This window comes from Macaca mulatta, chromosome 8, assembly GCF_049350105.2.
Source record: "Macaca mulatta isolate MMU2019108-1 chromosome 8, T2T-MMU8v2.0, whole genome shotgun sequence".
In the NCBI taxonomy this organism is placed as follows: domain Eukaryota; kingdom Metazoa; phylum Chordata; class Mammalia; order Primates; family Cercopithecidae; genus Macaca; species Macaca mulatta.
The window spans coordinates 29,835,115-29,857,737 of NC_133413.1; the positions used below are offsets into that span (position 1 = coordinate 29,835,115).

Sequence of the window (22,623 nt, forward strand, 5' to 3'; positions counted from 1 at the left end):
TATGGGAATAGACTTTATTATGGTGAATTGTATAATTATTTCATTATATATAACAATGCAGTAATAATAATAATAAAGTGCACAATAAGTGTAATACGCTTGAATCATCCCAGAACCACCCTGCTCCCCTGGCCTGTGGAAAAATTGTCTTCCACAAAACCATTCCCTTTGATCAAAAAGGTTGGGAACCACTGCTCTACAGGCAAGAAGCTTGCTTGCCAACAGCTTCCAAGGTGATATCCCACAACTTTTGTCCCTGGAAAACGACTGGCATTTTTTACCTTGAAGAAAAGAGCTCAGATTGGCCTGGCTTAGAGATATGCCCATCCTTGAACCAATTTTTGAACTGTGCTTGAGTAGATGAAGTCGTACAAGAACCTGTCAGCTTCTGCTGTTGCCTTTGGATGACAGCGGGAGCTCCAGTTGCCAGAAGCTCATGATGGTGGGCAGACAATATTTTAGAAATGCAGTAAGATTCTTAGGCAGATACCTGGGTTTGAGTTTCAGCTTTACTCCTTGATAGCATCTTTATGTAATAGGCACATATTCTTGTTCTGTCTGCCTCTGTTCTGAGAATCACCTGAATTCACGCATCTAAATGTTCTTTATGAACGCTAAAGTATTATGCAAATATTAGTAATTACAACTCTGGAGATAAAGGGAAGAGAATTACTTTGGTCCTTTCGTGTGTGATTAGGTTCTTTCTCCTCACATTGTTTCTACTCCTTCTTGTATCCTTTCCTGTATTTATTTGTAATCATCTCATAGAGTGTGTGCTTCTAAAGGGAGCTTTTCCCATATCTATATAAAGCCAGGTTTGTTTTAAATTAAAGATACAAAAGATATGATCAAATCATAAACAATAGAGGTTTAGCATCTTCTGAATTTGAACTATTCATTTGGCATATTTGTATGGTTTTGGAAGGAAAACTGCTACTAAATCAGATTTTAAAATCTTGATTGAATGATACGATTTTTGACATTGTTGAATATTAACTTTCCAGGAGATCTCAGCCCTGCTGAGCTGATGATGCTGACTATAGGAGATGTTATTAAACAACTGATTGAAGCCCACGAGCAGGGGAAAGACATCGATCTAAATAAGTAAGTGGATATAAAAAGACAGCAAGCTTGTTCTTAGGTAGCAGATCTCTTTTATGAAATTATCTAGTACTACTTGTTTTCCAGCTCAAGTTTTGTTTTAGTTGAGAATTTTAGCTTTCTGCCTTGCCTTGTCATTCATTTCTTAATGGCAAAATTGTCTCAGCTTAAGAATACTAATAGCTTCTAACATTTATTGGGCACTTACTGTATTCCAGACACTGTTGCTAGTGCATTATATGTATTAGCTCAGTTAATCCTCTCAAAATTCTGTGAGTACTGATATCAGCCACACTTGACAGGTGGGTAATCTGAGCCAGAGAGTGGTTAAATAATTTGTCCATGGGTAAGTAACTAGTAAGTGGCAGAGCTAGGATTTGGAATTAGGTCAGCCATCTCCAGAGCCCATGTTCTTCTGTGCTGCATTGCTGCACATCCTACTTTCCTTCCCTACTGTCTCAGCTGAAGCAGCAGCTTTCTGTCAGGAAAACCCTCGCTTTGGGGCCCCTGATCTAATCCAACCCTCCCCTGCTGTGGAACCTCTTTGACACATTCATCCACTTCCTCTCCATAATCATATTCAGCTTGGACTTTCCTACAGTCTCAAATAAGAGTTGTCTTTCATCTCTGCATCTATTTTTTTTAAAAACTATAATATATATTCGCTCTGTGTAGATCTTCCCAAATGAAAGGGTTCTCTCCCCAACCCTAGGTCATCTAATCACCACGTACAGGAATGACCTTTTTTGAGATGCTATTCTCTGATACTTGAGATGCTGCAATATTTTACCCCTTCCTTGAATCCTCATGCTTGGTAAATATTTGCTACAGGAATAAATAAGTAAATAATTATCCTCTTCTGACTATACAGTTATTATATTTTACTGATTTTTCTACCATGTCTTTAGCAGTTTTTCTTCCTTTTTTTGTTATACCCCGATTATACAAATCTTTAATTTCTAGTGAACATTTCTACATCTTACATATATTTGTTGTTCTCTTTAATTTAGCACATCTAAAGCTAAAGCTGCCATCTTCCTTAAAACTCGCCCCTCCTCAGATATCACCAGCCTATTATTGGAAGGTCTCTCAGTCTGGCTTCAACCTGCTTTTCCAAGTTTTTAAACTTCTGTACCTTTACATTGAAAATCTGCTTTCTGTCAAGTTGGTCTACTTGTATTTCTTAAAATATATGCATTCCTGTTTTTGCATCTGCACATAAATCAGCCTCTCTGCCCTCCATGTCATCTTTCTGTCTTTACTGACTGAGACCTACTCTTTGTTCTGTGCTCATTTTCCATAAATATCTCCCCGGCACACATCAGATTCCCTGAATTCTGGAAACACTCATTGTTGGTATGTGTGTGTGTTTTATGACGTATGTTTTAATCATTTATACATTAATTTTTTCGGCATGCCTGTCTGCAAACATGTAAACATAGAACATGAAAGGACTGTGCCTTGCACATTTGAACATACCAAGTATTCAATATTCAGGCAACCTCTTGTACACGTTAGGTACTCAGTATTTGTTGACAATGATATGAGCACTTCACAGATATTTCTAGATGGATTAAAGTTAGAAGACAGGGTGACTGTTAGAGTTTGGCTAGCAGGCACAAGGAAAAGCTGGTAAAAGTTTTTTTAAACTTTCAAAAATATGTACTTTATTTCCTATTTGGTTCTGTGTAGCCATCCTTGATTTTTTTTTTTTTTAATTGTTTTGCCTAAGACAGTAGTTGTCAACCAGGGGTGATTTCCTCCTCAGGACATTTGGCAATGTCTAGGGACATTTTTGAGTGTTACAACAGGAAGACAGGAAGAAGGCTGGTAATGCGTAGAGGCCAAGGATGCTGCTGAACATCCCTCAATTCACTGGCCACCTGCCACAGCAAAGAACTGTGTGGTCCCAAACATCAGTAGTGCTGAGGTTGAGAAAGGTGGAGTCAGAATAGTCATTTGAAGCTGCAGCACTATTCTGAACTAGATCTGTATTGTGTCATTGTCGTCCTCCCTCCATAGTCCTGGTTTTCTTTCTGGTACTCGAGGGTGGGAAGTAGTCATTCACTCGTGAATTTTGTTCTTCTATTTCCCTGATAGTCACAGATCTTAAAACTATTCTTGTCACATGATGAAGGGATTAGAGAGTGACAGTTGTTAATGATATTGTTTATAGATCATCCTCTTGATAGCATGTCCTTAAAATACCGTGATCTTGATAATGTGAGATGCTTTACTTTCAGGGTGAAAACCAAGACAGCTGCCAAATATGGCCTTTCTGCCCAGCCCCGGCTGGTGGATATCATTGCTGCCGTCCCTCCTCAATATCACAAGGTCTTGATTCCCAAGTTAAAGGCGAAACCCATCAGAACTGCCAGTGGGGTGAGTGATTCTACTCATGAAGTGTCGACACACTGGGTATCTGTTCTGGCAGAAGTCCCTGCCTCATGTAACACCCGTGTAGTGAGGTGGAGGTTGGGGATTCTGACTAATGAAGTCCCCGTATTAGGATATGTGCTGGAATGGACACCTGTGCTGAATGCAAGGAGAGCAGAAAGAGGAGAAAAGTATAATTTTGATTAAAGGAGTAGAAGACGTTTTGACTTCTTTAAAAGTATGGATTCAGGCTTGGTGACAATCACAATAGGATAAATGTTGGTCATCTTAAGCGGGTAGCTTTCAGTATAATTGATGTTTATGAAAGGTACTTTTGAAAGGCAGTTAATGGTGCAAAGTAGTTCTATATATGGTCATTATGAGTACTGTGGAAGTCCAGAGGACAGCGGTGTCCCTGCAGCAAAAGGGGCTGGGGAAGGCCCAGTAGAAAGCGCAGAGCTTGCTTGACCCATAAGCCAAGAAGAGCAGGCTCGAAGCATCATGGAATCTAGGACAGAGGGGCTAAAGCACAGAGGTAGAGAATGACAGGAAGGGTGTAGTGCACGCAGGGAATAGCGAGTATGCCAGACCGAAGGGCGTTAACAGTTCAGGAGAGTAGGACTGTGCATTGAACAGGTGGTTTGGGATCAGCTTATAAAAATCTTAAATGTCTGGCAAAGCAGCTAGATAATAGGAAACAAAAGTTTTGAAAAAGGGAGTAATATGAACAAAGCAGATTTTCAGAAAATTTATTTGCATACAACGTGCAGGGTAGTTCGGAGACAAAAAGACTAGTTTAGAAGCTCTTGGTATGATCTCAGTATGCAGTGTTAAGGACTTGAGTTAGGAGGGAGACTCTAGGATGAAAAAAGATGAGTGTGAGATACATGCGTGGAAATTGATAGAATTAAGACCCTCTTAACATATGGTCCCCAGAACCAAATTTTTCCTGATATGATCCCACAAGTTCATTCTGTTATTTGAACTGGGATATTATATTCCAAGCAGCTTGTGTTGACTTAGTGACCATGTTTCCTGGATCACGTTACGTTTGTGGCTAATTAAACCCTAAGACTTTAACATACAATGTACCACCAAACCTCATATCTTCTTCTTTGTACTTAAATGTTTTTGTTTTGTTTCGTTTGTTTGCATCTAGTGTAAAAAGTTTGTTGACCGGGCACAGTGGCTCACGCCTGTAATCCCAGCACTTTGGGAGGCCGAGGTGGGCGGATCACGAGGTCAGATCGAGACCATCCTGGCTAACATGAAACCCCATCTTTACTAAAAATACAAAAAAAAAAAACAATTAGCTGGGCGTGGTGGCGGGCGCCTGTAGTCCCAGCTACTCTGGAGACTGAGGCAGGAGAATGGCATGAACCTGGGAGGTGGAGCTTGCAGTGAGCTGAGATTGTGCCACTGCGCTCCAGCCTGGGTGACAGAGCAAGACTCCGTCTCAAAAAAAAAAAAAAAAAAAAGAGCTTGTTAAGAAAAACTAATAGTCCATGCCCCTCTCACCTCCCTTTTTCTACCCTAGGACAACCATTTTTAACTCTTAGCCAATTTCTTTAGCATTAACTTCCATATCCCTAAATAAAATAACATTCTTTTTTTTTTTTTTTTTTTTTTTTGAGACGGAGTCTCGCTCTGCCGCCCAGGCTGGAGTACAGTGGCCGGATCTCAGCTCACTGCAAGCTCCGCCTCCCGGGTTCATGCCATTCTCCTGCCTCAGCCTCCCGAGTAGCTGGGACTACAGGCGCCCGCCACCTCGCCCGGCTAGTTTTTTGTATTTTTTAGTAGAGACGGGGTTTCACCGTGTTAGCCAGGATGGTCTCGATCTCCTGACCTCGTGATCCACCCGTCTCGGCCTCCCAAAGTGCTGGGATTACAGGCTTGAGCCACCGCGCCCGGCCAATAACATTCTTTATATAATAGATAAGTCTTGACTTTCTTTTTTTTCCGTGAGACAGAGACTTGTTCTGTCGCCCAGGCTGGATGGAGTGCAGTGGCACAATCTTGGCTCACTACAACCTCCACCTCCCAGGTTCAAGAGATTCTTGTGCCTCAGCCTCCCAGGGAGCTGGGATTACAGGCATGTGCCACAATGCCCAACTGATTTTTGTATTTTTAGTAGAGACAGGGTTTCACCATGTTGGCCAGGCTGGTCTCGAACTCTTGACTTCAGGTGATCTGCCCGCCTCAGCCTCCCAAAGTGCTGGGATTACAGACATGAGCCACTGTGCCTGGCCGACTTTTTAGGGTTAAGCATTATGTGTGGGCTTGCCACTAAAGAAGACAGAAACTTAGCAACCTTTCAGCCTGCCTGGTAAACCGAGGCTTCTGTGATACCACCCTCTCTGTTTTTCCTTCTATCTCTGATCATTTCTGTCCTTTCTTTGAGGGCTACCCTTGTTGTGCTTGCCTCTAAAAGTTGGTGTTTTCTTTTGTCCTGGGCCCATTGTGTTTGGTACTTTACATGCTTTGGTAACCTCATCCATTTGATGATTTTACTGTTACTGTATGCTGACTCCCAGCATGAACCATTCCCTGAACTTCAGCCTCCTGTCAGATTGTCAGTTAGGTATCTGTCTTTTGACTGCCTAAGAACCTCCTCAAGTATAACATAACCCAAACTAATACCAAACGTGCTTATTCACCTTTCCTGTCCATGTTAGTTCATGGTACCACTGTGCACTCAGTTTCCAAAAAATGTGAAATGCATTTTCCGTTCCTACTGCCACTGGTAGGAATGCTTTGACGTTTATTATTTCTTGTTTAGATTATTTCAGTCATTTCCTTACTTGTCTACTTTGTCCTACCTGCATGAAATTCATCTTTGACAGTGTCACAGAGTGATCTATTGAAAGTATCAGAAACACACAGCTGGTGGCCATTCCTTATCTACTGCCATTCTCACCTCAATGCCTTTATTCTTGCTGTTTCTCTGATGATGTTTTGTTTATTTTATGCAGTAGTTTTAGGTTTACAGAGAAAAAAAAATTATATACTTCCTCTAGTGCCTTCACACCTACTCCAGTTTCCCTATTATTAATATCTTGCATTGTTTGGTACATTTGTTATAATTGATGAACCAATATTGCTGCACTATTATTAACCAAAGCCTGTAGTTACATTAGAATACCCATGGTGTTCTACATTCTGTAGGTTTCACCAATGCATAATGTCATGTATCCACTATTACAGTGTCGTATGAAATAGTTTCACTGCCCTAAAATCTCCTATTTGTGGCCGGGCGCGGTGGCTCATGACTGTAATCCTAGCACTTAGGGAGGCTGAGGTGGGCAGATCAGCTGAAGTCAGAAGTTCAAGAACAGCCTGGCCAACATGGTGAAACCCCATATTTACTAAAAACACAAAAATTAGCTGGGCGTGGTGGCAGGCGCCTGTAATCCCAGCTACTTGGGAGGCTGAGGCAGGAGAATAGTTTGAACCAGGAGGCAGAGGTTGCAGTGAGCTGAGATCATGCCATTGCACTCCAGCCTGGGTGACAGAGTGAGATTCTGTCTCAAAAACAAACAAACAAACAAAAAACCAGCTCCTATTTGTCCCTCTCCCTCTGCATGCTCCAGACGTAACTTGACTACCACTGAGTGTTTTACTGTCTTTAATAAAGTTCGCTTTTTCCAGAGTTTCATGTACAGTAATTGGAATCATACAGCCTTTCCACTTAGCAATATGCGTTTAAGTCTGCCATGTCTTTTTGTGGCTTGGCAGGTCATTCCTTCTTTTTAGTTGCTGAATGATATTCCATTGTACGGATGTACCACTATTTGCTTATTCATTCACCTGTTGAAAGACATCTTGGTTGCTTCCAATTTTTGGCAGTTTTAAACAAAGCTGTGTGAAGGTTTTTGTGTCCGCCTGCATTTTCAGCTTACTTGAGTAACTGTCAAGAAGTGCAACTGGTAGATCGTATAGTAAGACTGTGTTTCACTTTGTAAAAGACTGCAAACTCTTCCAGTGTGGCTGCACCATTTTGCATTCCCACCAGCCATGAATGAACGCTGTGATGCTCCACATCCTTGCTAACACTTGAAGATGTCAGTGTTTTGGATTTTATTTAATTAATTTATTTTGAGACAGGGTTTTGTCCTGTCACTGAGGCTAGCGTGTGGTGGCATGATCACAGCTCACTGCAGCCTCAACCTCCCAGGTTCAAGCTATCCTCCCACCTCAGCCTCCCAAGTAGCTGGGACAACAGGCATGCACCACCACACCAGCTGATTTTTGTGGGTTTTTTTGTAGAGACAGGGTTTCACCATGTTACCTAGGATGGTCTTGAACTCCTGGGCTTAAGGGATCCTCCCACCTTGGTCTCCCAAAGTGCTGTGATTATAGGTGTGAATTGTGGTGCCCAGCCAGTGTTTTGGATTTTAGGTATTCTCACAGTTGAACAGTGGTATCTCTTTGTTTAGTTTGTAATTCCCTAATGACATGATATTGAGCATCTTTCCGTACACTTATTTGCCGCTATATATCTTCTTTAGTGAGATTCTATTCACATCTTTTGCCCTGTTCTTAATTGGGTGTTTTTTATTAGGTTTTAAGAGTTCTTTGTATATTTTAGCTGGAAATGGTTTATCAGGTACCTATTATGCAGATATTTTCTCGCAGTCTGTGGCTTTTCATTGTCTTTCTTAGAGCACAACTTTTAAATATAGACAAGTAGGTTTGTAACCCATTTTGAGTTTGTATTTGAGTTCGTGTTTGTGTTTTCCTTGAAACACCATGGTTGTTAACTTGGATACATTACTGTCATCTAAGCCTCAGACCTCACATAAGTTTCACCAACTGTTTCCATAACGTCCCACAGAACCTAGTTCAGAATCACCTATTGCTTTTCATTGTCATATCTCTTTAGTCTGGACATTTCCTTTGTCTTTTTTGGACTCCATTACCTTAACACTTTTGAAGATTTCAGGCAAGTTATTTTGTAGCATGTCCTTCAATGTGGGTTCATCAGCTGTTTCCTCATCATGAGATTCAGCTTATGCGTCTTTGGCCTGTGCATCACAGAAGTGGCACTGCGTTCTTCTCATCATCTTCCATCCGGTAGTGCCTAGGTTCAGCTTTCCTATCACTGACATTTCTTATTTTGATGAAGGTGCTATCCACCAGACTTACCATCTGTCAAATTATTTTTTCCCACTTTGTATGAAGAAGTGCTGTATGGAGAAATACTTAGAAACTAGGTAAATATCTTGTTCCTCATCACATACCCAGTTCACACCTTTATTTGTGTGAAGGAATAAATGGTTTCCTCCTTTGGTGGGTTGTCGTCTGTTACTATTTATTTTGATGCACAAATTATTGCAGACTTGACCAGTGAGAGCCTTTTCAAGGTGATTTCTATGTCTTTTTAAAATGTCCTCATCATTCTTTGAGCAGTTTCTAGCTTTCTGGCACCATAAAATGTTGCACGCTCAGCCAGACATGGTGGCTCACGCCTATAATCCCAGCACTTTGGGAGGCTAAGCTGGGTGGATCGCCTAAGGTCAGGAGTTCGCGACCAGTCTGGCCAACAGGGCAAAAATTGTCTCTACTAAAAAAAATACAAAAAATTAGCCAGGCATGGTGGGACATGCCTGTTATCCCAGCTACTTGGGAGACTGAGGCAGGGGAATTGCTTGAACCCAGGAGGTGGAGGTTGCAGTGAGCCAAGATTGCGCCCTTGCACTCCAGCCTGGACAACAGAGTGAGACTCTGTCACCAAAAAAAAAGAAAAGAAAAGAAAGGAAAGAAAAATGTCCCAGGCTCATCTTAGACTTTCTTTGTTCCAGCCCTGGAATCAGCCATTTCCCCAAGGAGCCCTGATTTCTTTTAGTGGAGAAGGATATTTAGAAACTAAGACCTGAGTACTAGGTGTGCTTACTGCTATTAGGGTGTTATGCCGCCAGACTCTCTCAGTGAATCAAGCAAGGACATATATATGTATAGCTGCATACATATATGCACACATATATATGTAACACATTTCCATTTGTATTTATTTATTAGTCTACCATATGTTGAACACTCTGATTGACCACAATACCTTTAATTCCACCCAGCCCATAGAGTTCATTCTGCTTTTCTCTTTCCATGTTTGTAGCTACTTCTCTGACAGTGAGAAGCCTGGCTTGCATTCACTTTCATAAATGGCCAGATTTGACCAAGTGCCCCGGATGTAACCAATCTCGCGTCTCTGCCACTGCCTCCTGTCCTCACCTCACTGAGGCTCTGTCAGACCCCTCTGAAGTTATTTACACCCAGACCCTGAAACATGAAGCTGTTAGTTTAATAGTCCCTGCTGCAAATATTGAGATCCAGTGTGTTCATGAGGCATTTGAGTCACAAAGGTTAGGTTTATATATAACTTCATAGAATTGCATAAAGTAATTTTTTTCTTACGGCTATTTAGTAAGATAATCAGAGAGAGAAAGACTAAGAATCACTGTGGCTTTAACAATTAATTTATTTTGTACTTAATTTATTGTAAAATGGAATATAAATTCACATATATAATACATATGGACAATTTAAAGATAATTAATATTAAATAGAGATCACTCTTGTACCCAGTGCCCAGCTTAAGAAATACAGCCTCGTCAATACCTTTGAAGCCCGGTCTTGCCACTCTCTGGTTGCATTCCTCTCCTTCCTTCCAAGGGATAACCACTCTGTGGCGTTTTGTATTAATTATCCTATAATAGCTTTTTTATTCATCTTTCTTTTATAGATTGCTGTTGTGGCTGTGATGTGCAAACCCCACAGATGTCCACACATCAGTTTTACAGGAAATATATGTGTGTAAGTATGGTGATTTTGTTAAATTGTTTGTGTGTGTGTTTTATTTAAACTAAGTATGCCCCCTCGAGCCCTTAGTCAGTACATGCTGGTAATATTTAAAACTTCGACTTAATAGATTTATAGATTACTCCTTTCAAACAAGCAACCATTGGTAGATATTTTAGTGCTTTAAAATTGGAATATATGGGGCCGGGCACAGAGGCTCACGCCTACAGTCCCAGCACTTTGGGAGGCTGAGGCAGGCGGATCACCTGAGGTCAGGAGTTTAAGACCAGCCTGGCCAGCACCGTGAGACCCCATCTCTACTAAAAATACAAAAATTTAGCTGAGCATGGTGGCATGTGCTTCTAGTCCCAGCTACTTGGGAGGCTGAGGCAGGAGAATCCCTTGAACCTGGGAGGTGGAGGTTGCAGTGAGCCGAGATCACACCACTGTACTCCAGCCTGGGTGATAGAGTGAGACTGCATATCAAAATAAATAAAATTGGAACATATGAATATTTTAATTTGTTGCAATATACAATTTTAAAAATGTAGGTTATGAAACTCAAAATAGTAGACATTGGGATATGCAACTCAAAACAGCACATTCTGTTTAACTCATAAATGAAGCATGGGAATATGAGCTGCCTAAATTCCACGTCAGAAATTTAAAATGAATTTGGATCAGAAACGTATCAAAATAAAAAATTATCCTTATACGTAACCTTTAGATTTCTCAAACTCACCTATTGGAAAGAATTAGCAGAAAAGTTTGCATGATTCTGGGTAGGAAGATAAAAAGGAGGAAAGATTTTCTTGAGTGTGGTTCCCAAGAGAACACTGAGTATTGATTCAAACTTAGGAAAACTTCATTTCTGTTATTTGTCCCTAAAAGCTTAAACCTCTGAAATAACCACAACGGTAGTATTTTGAAAATGGGTGTAATAGTGTCCCTTTACATATTTATCTTATTTACTTGTTGGTAGAAAATAACGTTATTTACAGATACTGCAAAGGTAGATTCTTCTGTTAGGATTTGAAAAGGAAGTTCGTTTGTTATCAGGATTCTATGGAGACGGTAGATGCTTGGAACTAGCTGGTTGAACTCAGTTTTGCATCTGACATTCTTATTCTTTTGTTGTATTGGCAGATACTGCCCTGGTGGACCTGATTCCGATTTTGAGTATTCCACCCAGTCTTACACTGGCTATGAGGTACAGTAACTTTGAGGCCATCCTGATGAAGTGTTGCATCATGCTTTGCTTGTAGTATGGTTTTACCAGTACTGGCTTTCTGATAATTTTTTGTTTTTGTTTTTGCTTTTTTTTCTGATTATGAAAGCTGTTCATTCACCAAATATTTACCAGTGTCTACTAGTGTCCTAAATTGTTCTAGCCACTAGAGAAATACTTACCTAAGCACTTCTTATCCCAAACGCTGTTCTAAGTGCTTTGTAACTGTAAACCTTATTGCAGTGTTTTGAAGATAGACACTATCATTATCCCAGTTTGCCAATCAGTAAACTAGGGCATAGTGGGCTTAAACAGCTGGCCCAGAGACACACTATTAGTAAGAGACAAGCAGGTTTCGAACTCTGCTGCTCACCACTACATTGTACTGTTGCTTTAGCAGTGGAAAATGGAGAGGGTCCCTTTATCTTCCAGAATTTACATGTTTTTTTCTTCTTTTTTTTGAGATAGAGTCTCGCTCTGTTACCCAGGCTGGAGTGCAGTAGCACAATCTCCTTCACTGCAACTTCCACCTCCTGGGTTCAAGCGATTCTCCTGCCTCAGCCTCCCAAGTAGCTGGGACTGCAGGCAAGCACCACCACGCCCAGCTAATTTTTGTATTTTTAGTAGAGACAAGGTTTCATCATGTTGGCCAGTCTGGTCTCCAACTGCTGACCTCAAGTGATCCGCCCGCCTCGGCCTTCCAAAATGCTGGGATTACAGGCATTAGCCACTGCACCCAGCCTGGAATTTGCATTCTAATAATGGAAGGTAGACAGTAAAGACACAAGAAAAACTATCAGGCACTCAAAAAACGCTAAGCAGAGATGCAAAATCGAGTAAGGTGATGGCAGCTGAGATGGTTTAGCTGTGGTGGTTAGGAAGGGATTCTGTGAGGAGGTAAGATTGAAGCGGAGTCTGAATGACAAGGAGCTAGTCCTAAGAATATGTGGAAGGGGCATTTCTAGCACAGAAATCACTAGAATAAGACCCAAGGAAGGAAAGACATGGGGGTGTTGTGCAGTGCAGAGAGTGAGGGAAGCATGAGGCTGGGAGGCAAATGAGCTGGGGTTTGTAAGCAAAGTTAAGGAGTTTCCATATTAGTGTAGGAGTCATGAGAAACTATTAGGATTTAAGGCAGGGGAATGATACAATCCAGTTTAGTTTTTTTTAAAGATCATTTTGATGGCCATGTAGAGAAAGGGTTAGAGTGGGGACCAGAAGGAAGGCAGGAGGCCAGTGAGGCACTTGAGGAACTGAGGAACTGAGGAACGAGGTGACTGAGGAACGAGTCACCCTCCTCAGAAGAGCTCAGAAGCCAGGAAACCTTGTGACTTTTTCTCATATGTGTTTTCATTTTTTTTTTCTGTTTTCTAGGGTTCAAATTTTTTAAAATACAAGAGGAATGATTTTGTGAAAAGGCTTCCTCTCATTCCTATCCCCTAGCCATTCTTTTTTGCTCCTCCCCCTACCACTTAGTGTTATCTATTATTTCCTCCCCATCCTTCAGGGATATTTTAGGGAATACAGCATACACAGATTGCCTATCCCTTATGTGAAATGCTTGGGACCAGAAATGTTTCGGATTTTGGATTTTTCTGGATTTTGGAATATTTGCATATGCATAATGAGAAATCTTGAGAGTGGAACTCGAGTCGGAACATGAGATTCATTTTTGGTTTATGTACACCTGATACACCTAGTCTGAATTAATTTTATACAGTATTTGTAATAATTTTGTGCATGAAGCAAAGTTTGTATTAAGTTTTAAAAAATTAACTCAAAACATTTTGAGTTTTGGAGCATTTTTGATTTTTGGATTAGGGATGCTCAACCTGGACATATTCTTTGTTCGACTGATTCCATATAAGGTTGCGTATCAGAGTCCTCTTTCACTTTGCCTTTTATTTTACAATATCTTAGTGAACATTTTATGTCAATACATTGTTTTGTGGCTGTAGAGTTTTCCACTGTATGATGGTAGCCATTAAAAATTGTGTGGTATTTTAGAAGCTTATTTAAAAGTTACTTTATTACATGACTCTAGAATATGTATGCACGTCTGTGTCTGTGAGCAGAACACTTTGGCGACCCCAGGATTCCAGAAGTGTTTATACAAAAGACAGATGTGATCCAAGGAGACACTCTGCTGTTGAGGTGCTTATGACAGTGCGGGTGGACACCTGCCGGATGTAATTTAGGACATTGTTTTGAACCCTGACAAGACTGAGAAAAATAATGGGGGTACAAGCCATGTTTCAGTGTTCTGAACCATGGAGAGTTGTTTTTTGGTTTTTGTTTTTTTTAATATAATCCTTTTGAAACTACTTTTTATTTTTAATTCAATGTGAGCATAACAATATTTTTCTCTTCTAGCCAACCTCCATGAGAGCTATCCGTGCCAGATATGACCCTTTCCTACAGACAAGACACCGAATAGAGCAGGTACATTTTTAAAAAACATGTTTTTAAAAAATTAGCTGTTTATACTTACTAAGAAGGCATTGTTGGTTGAGTCAAATTGAACCTGAAATAACGAAAAATGTGTTTTTCCCCTTTGTAAGTTTTCAGTATCCGTCTGAGGGAGGGAGAATTTGCCATGCCTAGCAAGGTGAAAAACACTGCTTTCTTTAAAGACTGTATTTGTTGTTTAAGGGTTTTATATTCTCTAAGTTTTTTTGTATTTGTAGAAAGTTAGTAATGTATGAAAGTTCTTAAGCAATAGGTGGATGTGTTGACTTTTAACTTCCAAAAGTCAGAATAAGAATTTTGACTGGCCAGGCCCAGTGGCTTATGCCTATAATCCCAACACTTTGGAAGGCTGTGACAGCAGATCACTTGAGCCTGAGAGTTTGAGACCAGCCTGGGCAACATAGCAAAACCCCATCTACAAAAAATTAAAAAATTAGCATGGCGTGGTGGTGTGCACCTGAAGTCTTAGCTACCTAGAAGGCTGAGGTGGAAGGATCCCTTGAGCCCAAAAGGTCAAGGCTGCAGTGAGCTGTGGTCATACCACTGCACTTCAGCCTGGGTGACTGAGCAAGAGCCTGTCTCAAAAAGAAGTATTATTGCAGATTTGTTGGGTGGAAATAGGAAATTTCCTACAAAGGAATACAAAGAAACTTGTGGGGGTATGGCATTATTCTATGTCATGATCATGGTGGTGGGTAGATAACTCTAAATGCTCTCATCCATTGTACACTTAAAGTTAGTGGATTTTATCGTATGTAAATTATACCTTAGTGTAGCTGACCAAAAACAAGTACTACGTACATGACCTTGCACTGTTCAAGAAATCTGAGCATTAATACAGATTTTCTTTATTTACAAGTTTATTTTAAACTTGTCCAATTTAAAGAATGTAAAGCACTGTCCATAGTTGTAACAGTAATGTATAGTAGGCACATCCAAGTCTAAAGTAGATAGTAATACATACTATAGTGGATAAGTTGTGTCTGGGTTTATTTATTGGCTTATTGATGAATACCGTTCAGTTTTCATATCCACTTTGCTGTCACCCAAGCGTATGAGGAACAGGATTGTCAGTGACAGGAGAGGACCCCACCTGGGGGAGCCTGCATTTTTCCAAAAAGTGGGTTCTAAACTGACCTTTGCTTCAATTTCTTTTTGAGCTATGATAGTTAATTCATTTAAAATGTAAAACTGTTGAGCACGAAATGTTTATGTTTACCAAAAAAGGAGCATAATTTACAAGATTTAGAAATGAACATAGAGCAGTGATTCTTTTCTTAAATGCACTAGAATTACCTGAGTAACTTCTCCAAAACGTGTCAGATCTTCGCCTCTGGATGTTCTGATTAAGTCAGCTTTAAGGTTCTAGCAAGATATTTTAAAAAGCTACCAGGGTAATTTTGATGAGTATCTCTTGGAAACAACGATAGATATAGAAATATTCTTTTAGTGTTGATATATGTATACACATGCATATATATAGTTTTTCTGTATAAATTTTTTTGCCATTTTCAGAAATTAGTGTGAATTTCAATACCTATTTTTAAAAATTAGAATCTTGGCTTATTGTAGTCAACAAAATGAAAGATTGGTATCATTCTCTTCCCTAGTAGAGGAGACCTAATATTTATTAATTAATTTATTTTTTTGAAACAGTGTGTCACTCTTATTGCCCAGGCTGGAGTGCAGTGGCACAATTGCAATCTCGGGTCACTGCACCCTCCACCTCCTGGTTCAAACCATTCTCTTGTCTCAGCCTCCAGAGGAGCTGGGATTACAAGCACGTCTGGCTAATTTTTGTATTGTTAGTAGAGATGGGGTTTCACTTTGTTGACTAGGCTGGTCTCAAACTCCTGACCTCAGGTGATCTGCCAGCCTGGTCCTCCTAAGTGCTGGGATTACAGGCATGAGCCACTGCACCTGGCCTGAATATTTCATTTTTAATTAGACTTTCACTTTTTTTTTTAGAAAGCAGACTTGAAGTGCCTCCTGTGCTCAGAATCATCCATCAATTTTAGACTGCTGTCTTCATTTTTCTTTCTAATTTATTCTTGTTTTCTTCCATTACATCAAATTCTTATTATGTTACATAATCATTCATGTATCATTGTTGACCATAAATGCCACCTTTTTGTCCCCTAGGCTTACCACCAAGTCTGACATAAAATACATGATCAATAAATACTTATTATTTTGCATTTTGTATTATATTTGTCTTTACTGGTTTCTAGTTTATATTCTTCGTGTTTTTAAATTTCCACTTTGTACATATTAAAGTCATGCCTCTTATTTGTTATTTTATGTTCTCATTCTCCTTATTTGAGTTGTACTCACTTTTTTTCTTTTAGATGAGCCTATTTTTTATCCACAGAATTAGCTGAATGTGTTTCATTACTTCTGATTTTTAAACTACTGATGAAAACACTGCAAAATAAGAGATTTGCAATGCCTTCTTAGGGTAGTTGCTTTTGCTTACATCATTCTAATGCTGATGAATTTGTCTTTCAGTTAAAACAACTTGGTCATAGTGTGGATAAAGTGGAGTTTATTGTGATGGGTGGAACGTTTATGGCCCTTCCAGAAGAATACAGAGATTATTTTATTCGAAATTTACATGATGCCTTATCAGGACATACTTCCAACAATATTTACGAGGCAGTCAAGTAAGAAATTCTTATTTTATCATAGTCTCCAGAGTGATTTTCAGTTTATGCTCCTAGCATTAGCTTACGAGAATGCCTTCTGCCCTGCATCCACATTCTTACTTCTCATAGTCTTTCTCGTTTCATGGAAAGTTCTCATTTTCACGGAAATAATCCTTTCACTGAAATAATCCTTTTAAAGAAAAAATGAATAGAGTTTGTTGACATAGTAGTGTTCTCAAACAGACAGATTCACCAAATATGGTCCATGAAGGTCTTTTCAGCCTTAGGCTCGTCTAAACAACAGTAGTTTTGATTGGCCTAATTAAGTTTTTCAGCCCACCTAAGAAGGGGACTGGGAGTGTGCTTTATTTGAAACATTTAACTGCTGTAAAATCAGCAAAACAAGGTACTGGTAGTTAAAAACTTAATTTAGAGTAAATATTTCATAATTATTAAATAATAACTGTTTGTGATTGGGATTTAGTCTGTCTTGTGCTGCTGTAACAAAATATCTGAGACTGGGTAATTTAATGAACAGAAATTTATTGGCTCACAGCTTTGGAAGTTGGGAAGTCCAATGTCAAGGTCCTGGCGTCTGGCAAGGGTACGTCATCACATGGCAAAAGGCAAGAAAAACAAAAAGCGGGCTAATTCATCCTTTTATAATGGCATTAATCTTACCCACAAGGTCAGATCGCTTCTCAAAGGCCCCACCTGTTAATACTGTTACAATGACAATTTCAACCTGAGTTTTAGAGGGGACAAACTCATGTTTGTCAAATCATGTGTTATTCAAACCACAAGTTAATTTACTCATTTTGAGTTCCAGTTGACAAAATTATGCATTATTTTGACACCTTGATTTTAGCAAGAAGAATACTACAGGTTAGTATGTAGTTCAGTGATTTAAGAAGTGAAAGTCTTAAAATAGTTTTTGTTTTCAGGAGTTGTGGGAACACCTGGATAGTTACTATTTTCCTTATTTAACAAATCCTTCTTGAGGGCCCACTAGATACTGTGTGCTGTTTTAGATCCTGGAAAGTGGTGATATTTAGGCTGAGCCTGAAGCACAAGGAGGAGTTAGGCCAACAGCAGAAAGGATAAGATAAAGGGCCTGAAATGGGAAACAGCTTGGGTGTTCTGGGGACAGAGAGGAAGCCAGCATGGCTAGATCCTGTGTTAATCCATTTGTGTCACTATAAAGGAACACTTAAGACTAGGTAAGTTATAAAGAAAAGAGGTTTAATTGACTCCTGTTCTATAGGCTTCACATGAAGCATAGTGCTGGAATCTGCTTCTGGTGAGGCTTCAGGAAGCTTCCAATCATGGTGGAAGGTGAAGGGGGAGCCAGTACATCACATCACGGGTGGGGGAGGTGGCACACTCTTTTAAACAACAGATCTCACGTGAAACAACTGAGCGAGAACTCACTTATCACCAGGGAGACAGTGGTAAGCCATTTATTTATGAGGAATCCAGCCCTAGGACCCAAACACCTCCCACAAGGCCATACCTCCAACACTGGGGATCACATTTCAACATGAGATGTGGAGGGGACAAACACTCAAACCATGTCAGATCCCAGTGAACAAGAGAAAGAACATCATGAGATGGGGTTGAAGTGTTAGGTAAGGACCAAGATACATGCTTTTGAGGAGTTGAAATTTTATTTGAAATGCAGTAGGAAGCAGATGAAGGGGAAGTGGCATGTTCTGGTTAACAGGTAGGGTCATTCTGGCTACTGTCTGGCTAATGGATTAGAGGAGTACCAGGGTGAAAGTGGGAAACCAGATAGAAGGCCATCTGATTACATCCATCCCTGCTCAGTTGGGGGCAGCAGCAGTGGTGATGGAGAGGAGATTGAGATAGAGGAAGGGATCAAGCCTGACACTAAGGTTCTGGCTGTCAGAAATGGTAGGAAGGTAGGGTAGGGCTGTATACTGAGGTGGAAAAGATAGCGGGAAAAGCAGAGAAAGTCTCAGTGGGAGAAAAATCAAGAGTTCTGTTTTGGGTGTGTGAAGTTTGAGGTGCCTGTGATACATTCAAGTGGAGATGTCAGTGGGCTCTGAATACAAGAGAAGTCTGAGCTGATGGTACGAAACTGGGGATTATCAGCTCATAGGTAATGTTGCCAACCATGTAAATGGAGGAGACCACCTCATGGGAGAGTTGTGGATCTCCAAAGTATACTAAGTGAAAAGCAATTTTTAGAGCAATTCTTACAGTACAATCCCATCATTTGTGTGTTCATGTACATACACACATACACATCTGTATATAAATGCATAGAAAAGGTGGCAGAATAATGGTCATCATAGATCTTAGAGCTGAGGAGGAAGGGACATGGGAAATGGGAGCAAAGGGGGATATTTCCCTTTGCTGCATGTACAGTGGGCCATGTTGTCATGGTGTTTAATATTCACTTATTTAATACTCATAGTAAGCCTTTGAGTTAAGTGTTCAGATTATCCCTGTTTTTCAGGTGAGGAAGCTGAGGCACAGAGAGATGAAGCAGTTTGCCCAAAGTTGCAGAGGTGGTTGGTGGTAGAGTGGGATGTAAACCCCAGGTAGCTTTGCTTTCAGAGCCTAACTTTGCAAGCTGTGCTAGGTGTCAGAATGTGAGTGTGTCTGTATGTATGTGCACGTCTGTGCACATCGTCAGAGCTTGACAGTCTTGGGAGGAATATGGCCTGTTTTTCCTTGCCCCCCTTCCCTACCACCCTCAGGCTTTTCTCTGGCTTCTCTTTTATATGGGGTGGGGGTTTCATATAGCTAATTATAAGGTTGTTCAAATAGTGCCACCTCTTAAGATTTTTTGTGTAGGACCAAATTTTGAGTAGACTTAAGAGTGGTTTTTATTACCCTGTAAGTAAAGCAGTTCTTGGCACATAGTAAGCACAAGTAAATGCATGAATGAATTTCAAATGAATGATCAGTTACCTTATGACCTGGGTATGGTTGCCTCTTGGAATTGGGGGCAGTCACATCTTTTTGTGCCCTCCCTACTCCCCTTACCCGCTTAACTTCCTTTGTTCTCCTTGGGTTTGTAAAAGTGAAAAGAAGAGAGGAGCTTTTTCATAAAATTTAATACCAAGGGTAGCTCAAAGAGCCCATGTGAAAGATCTGGCAGCTGAGAGAGTTGTGTGCACAGCATCCCACTTCTGTTCGATTGACTCTAGGGAATGTAACAGGTGAATTCTGTGTCCGTGAACCTGGACCTGTAGCATTATGATCTCTTCCTCCAGCAGGGGCTTTAACAGCAGATGAGATGGTGACTGTGTTGTTACTGCTCATTCAAAACTGATCAAGAGGCCGGGCATGGTGGCTCACGCCTATAATCCCAGCCCTTTGGGAGGCCGAGGCAGGCAGATTGCTTGAGGCCAGGAGTTCGAGACCAGCCTGGCCAACATGGCAAAACTTCCTCTCTACTAAAAATGTAAAAATTAGCCGGGCGTGGAGGCTGGTGCCTCTAGTCCCAGCTACTCGGGAGGCCGAGGCACAGAAACACTTGAACCCAGGAGCTGGAGGTTGCAGCGAGCTGAGATTGCACTACTGCACTCCAGCCTGGGCGACAGAGTGAGACAGTGTCTCAAAAAAAAAAAACAAAAACTGATCATTAATAGTCATGCTTAGTAAACGCTGAAGTCTTCAAACTTTAGAGGAGTAATGATATCATCTAGCTAATTACTCTTAATAATACTGAAAAATCAAACTATACCTTAGATAAAATGCAATTGAGGAAAACCAACCTTTATTAGTTCAAAGCCAGGAGACGGGAATGGCAGCAGAATGTTCTCTCAGAGGGTTACTGACCACAATTTATTCAGCTCTGAAAATTCCCTGGCAGGGACATCTATCAAGATTAGTTTTTCTATGCACGCTTATATACTTCTATACTCCTTTCTTGGACCTTAATGTGTGAGGTCTTCAAGACCTTAATATGTAAGGTCTTCTTATCTTGAAGACCTTACATATTAAGTGGAATGGAGCTGTAAATATCTTAGACTTGCCTGTCTCCCCCATACAAATTTGCCACTAAGCTTTTCATCACCTACAGTTTGGGTCTATATGAAGCAGGCCAACTAAGATCTGCATAGTGAACTTTTAGGATGTATCTAGTTTGACATTTTCATCGATTGAAACTAAAAATTTTGCTTTATTCTTGGTGTAACGTTTCATTTTTGCAGAAATGTTCTAGTGCTAGTGGTGCTTGAATGTAAGCTGTCCATCATTGGGTTGAAAATAGGGTTGTCTAGTACAGCGAACTCAGTGTTTGTAGAAAAAAGCCCTGTGGAAGAGAAAGCCTCTTTCAGTAATATTCTAGGCAGTGCCAGTGTTGATTTGTTTCTGTTCTTGAATTTACCTCAAGAGGGCAACAAACACTTTATTTTCAGATAAAAATTTATATACGATTTGGGTTTTCATTGCAACACATGTCATGAATGGCTCTTGAGAAGTAATAAAAGTACAATCTGGGAGCCATAAAACCATCAATAAATTACACTGAATTCTGCCAACACACACTTTAAATGTTTTGCTCTTTTCTCTTAGTCTCTATATTTTTGGGAGATAATCTGAAAAAAAAAAAAACCCGATTTGTGGCATTTTGTTTCTTTGTTGGGGTAGAATTTTACTACAGACCCCTCATAATAGAGTTTGTATTTGTTTTGAGGGAGACTTTGTATTTGAAGAAATAATAGTCTCGTTCGTGCTATAGAACTAGAGACAGAAAGTATTTTCAAGTGTTGGCATAATCATGAAATAAAAAGCAGCCCAGAGAAGTTGTGGTTTTGACATAATGTGGCCCTCGGAAATGTTTGGATTTGACCTTGCTCTTCTCTCTTATCCTGCACAGAGCGTATATGTGAAAACTGGTTGGTTTGCACAGCGTAGCCCACCGCTCTTAGATGTAAGGTGATGAACTTTGTTTATTTTACTTTGGTTTTTGCTTGCTGGACTACATAGATGTAAACTGACTTTCATTAGCTTAGCAGGGTTTTTTTTAAAGATTAATATTAAATTAGGTTAAAGATGATATATTGAGACCGATGAGTCAGCAAGCAGTGTTTAAGGTTAACAGTCTGTTCACATTAGGGTCAAGTTTTACTGCTGTGTTAGCTCAGGTGTCCCTGCTGTGTTTTCATATGTTGAACCTGATTAAAGTTTTGCTTCTTAAAAGAATAGGAGTTAAGGTAAAGAAAAGCTCCAGCAAGCAGAGAGCCTGGTTATTATTTATGGCAAGCTAGTAGCAAGCCGTGTGTTACATATTCTTGCGTATGGAAAAATTCGAAAGTTGAGTGAACAGAGAGTTCAAGGACAAAACAGGTATGGCTTTTCTGAAGGCTCATTAAATCAAGCAAAGTGCTAATCACTCAGTACTATCAGCTGGACTGAGATTCTTCAGTAGTCTCCAGAGAGCAACAATTACTGGTGACTGTCATCGTGTAACAATCAGGCTCTAGAGATGAAAAAGACCGGTAGTGGGATCTGAGTCACCCATTCACTAGAATGCAAATGTTGCCAAATAACTCGAACAACCTTTTAAAATGGTTTTATTCCTTTTTAATCAGCTTTGCCCAGAAGCAGTTTTACATTCAACTTTAAGGCTCTTTGGCTGTTTTCACAAGATGCAATTTAAAAGGGTAGTTACCCATTAAAAAGTGAGTGAGTCATACTTTCTCCCTGTGGAATTTTAAATTCATTTCCGTTCCTTCCTCTTTTTCCTCCCCATTAATGACTTTAAATCCTCCAACTGTGTTCTTACCTGTCTTAGAAAAGCTGAAGTGCTAGGTAATGCTAGGTACCAGGCCCAGAAGACAGTTTCATAGACTTGCAGAGCTGCGACAGAAGCAAAAGGAGCCTACAGAGGCCTGAGAGTGACTGACTGTGGCCCTGCTGCCCTGGGCCTCATTTCTGGCAGCCCTCAGGACCTTCTGCATTTCTGGGCTTTGACACTGATACTCCCTACCTCGCACTTATTCTGTTGACCATTTTACTTTCTCTTTTGGT

The 22,623-nt window shown here is 40.2% G+C and overlaps 1 protein-coding gene across 2 annotated transcripts in view; it reads left to right on the top strand.

Moving 5' to 3' along the window:
• ELP3 (elongator acetyltransferase complex subunit 3) overlaps nt 1-22,623 on the top strand; it is a 104,306-nt gene that overhangs the window by 3,028 nt on the left and 78,655 nt on the right. For both annotated transcript variants that reach the window (NM_001257766.1, XM_015145027.3), the window contains 6 exon segments: nt 1,005-1,104; nt 3,345-3,483; nt 10,217-10,287; nt 11,419-11,482; nt 13,874-13,942; nt 16,478-16,632. In NM_001257766.1, the coding sequence (NP_001244695.1) occupies nt 1,005-1,104; nt 3,345-3,483; nt 10,217-10,287; nt 11,419-11,482; nt 13,874-13,942; nt 16,478-16,632 (598 nt within the window).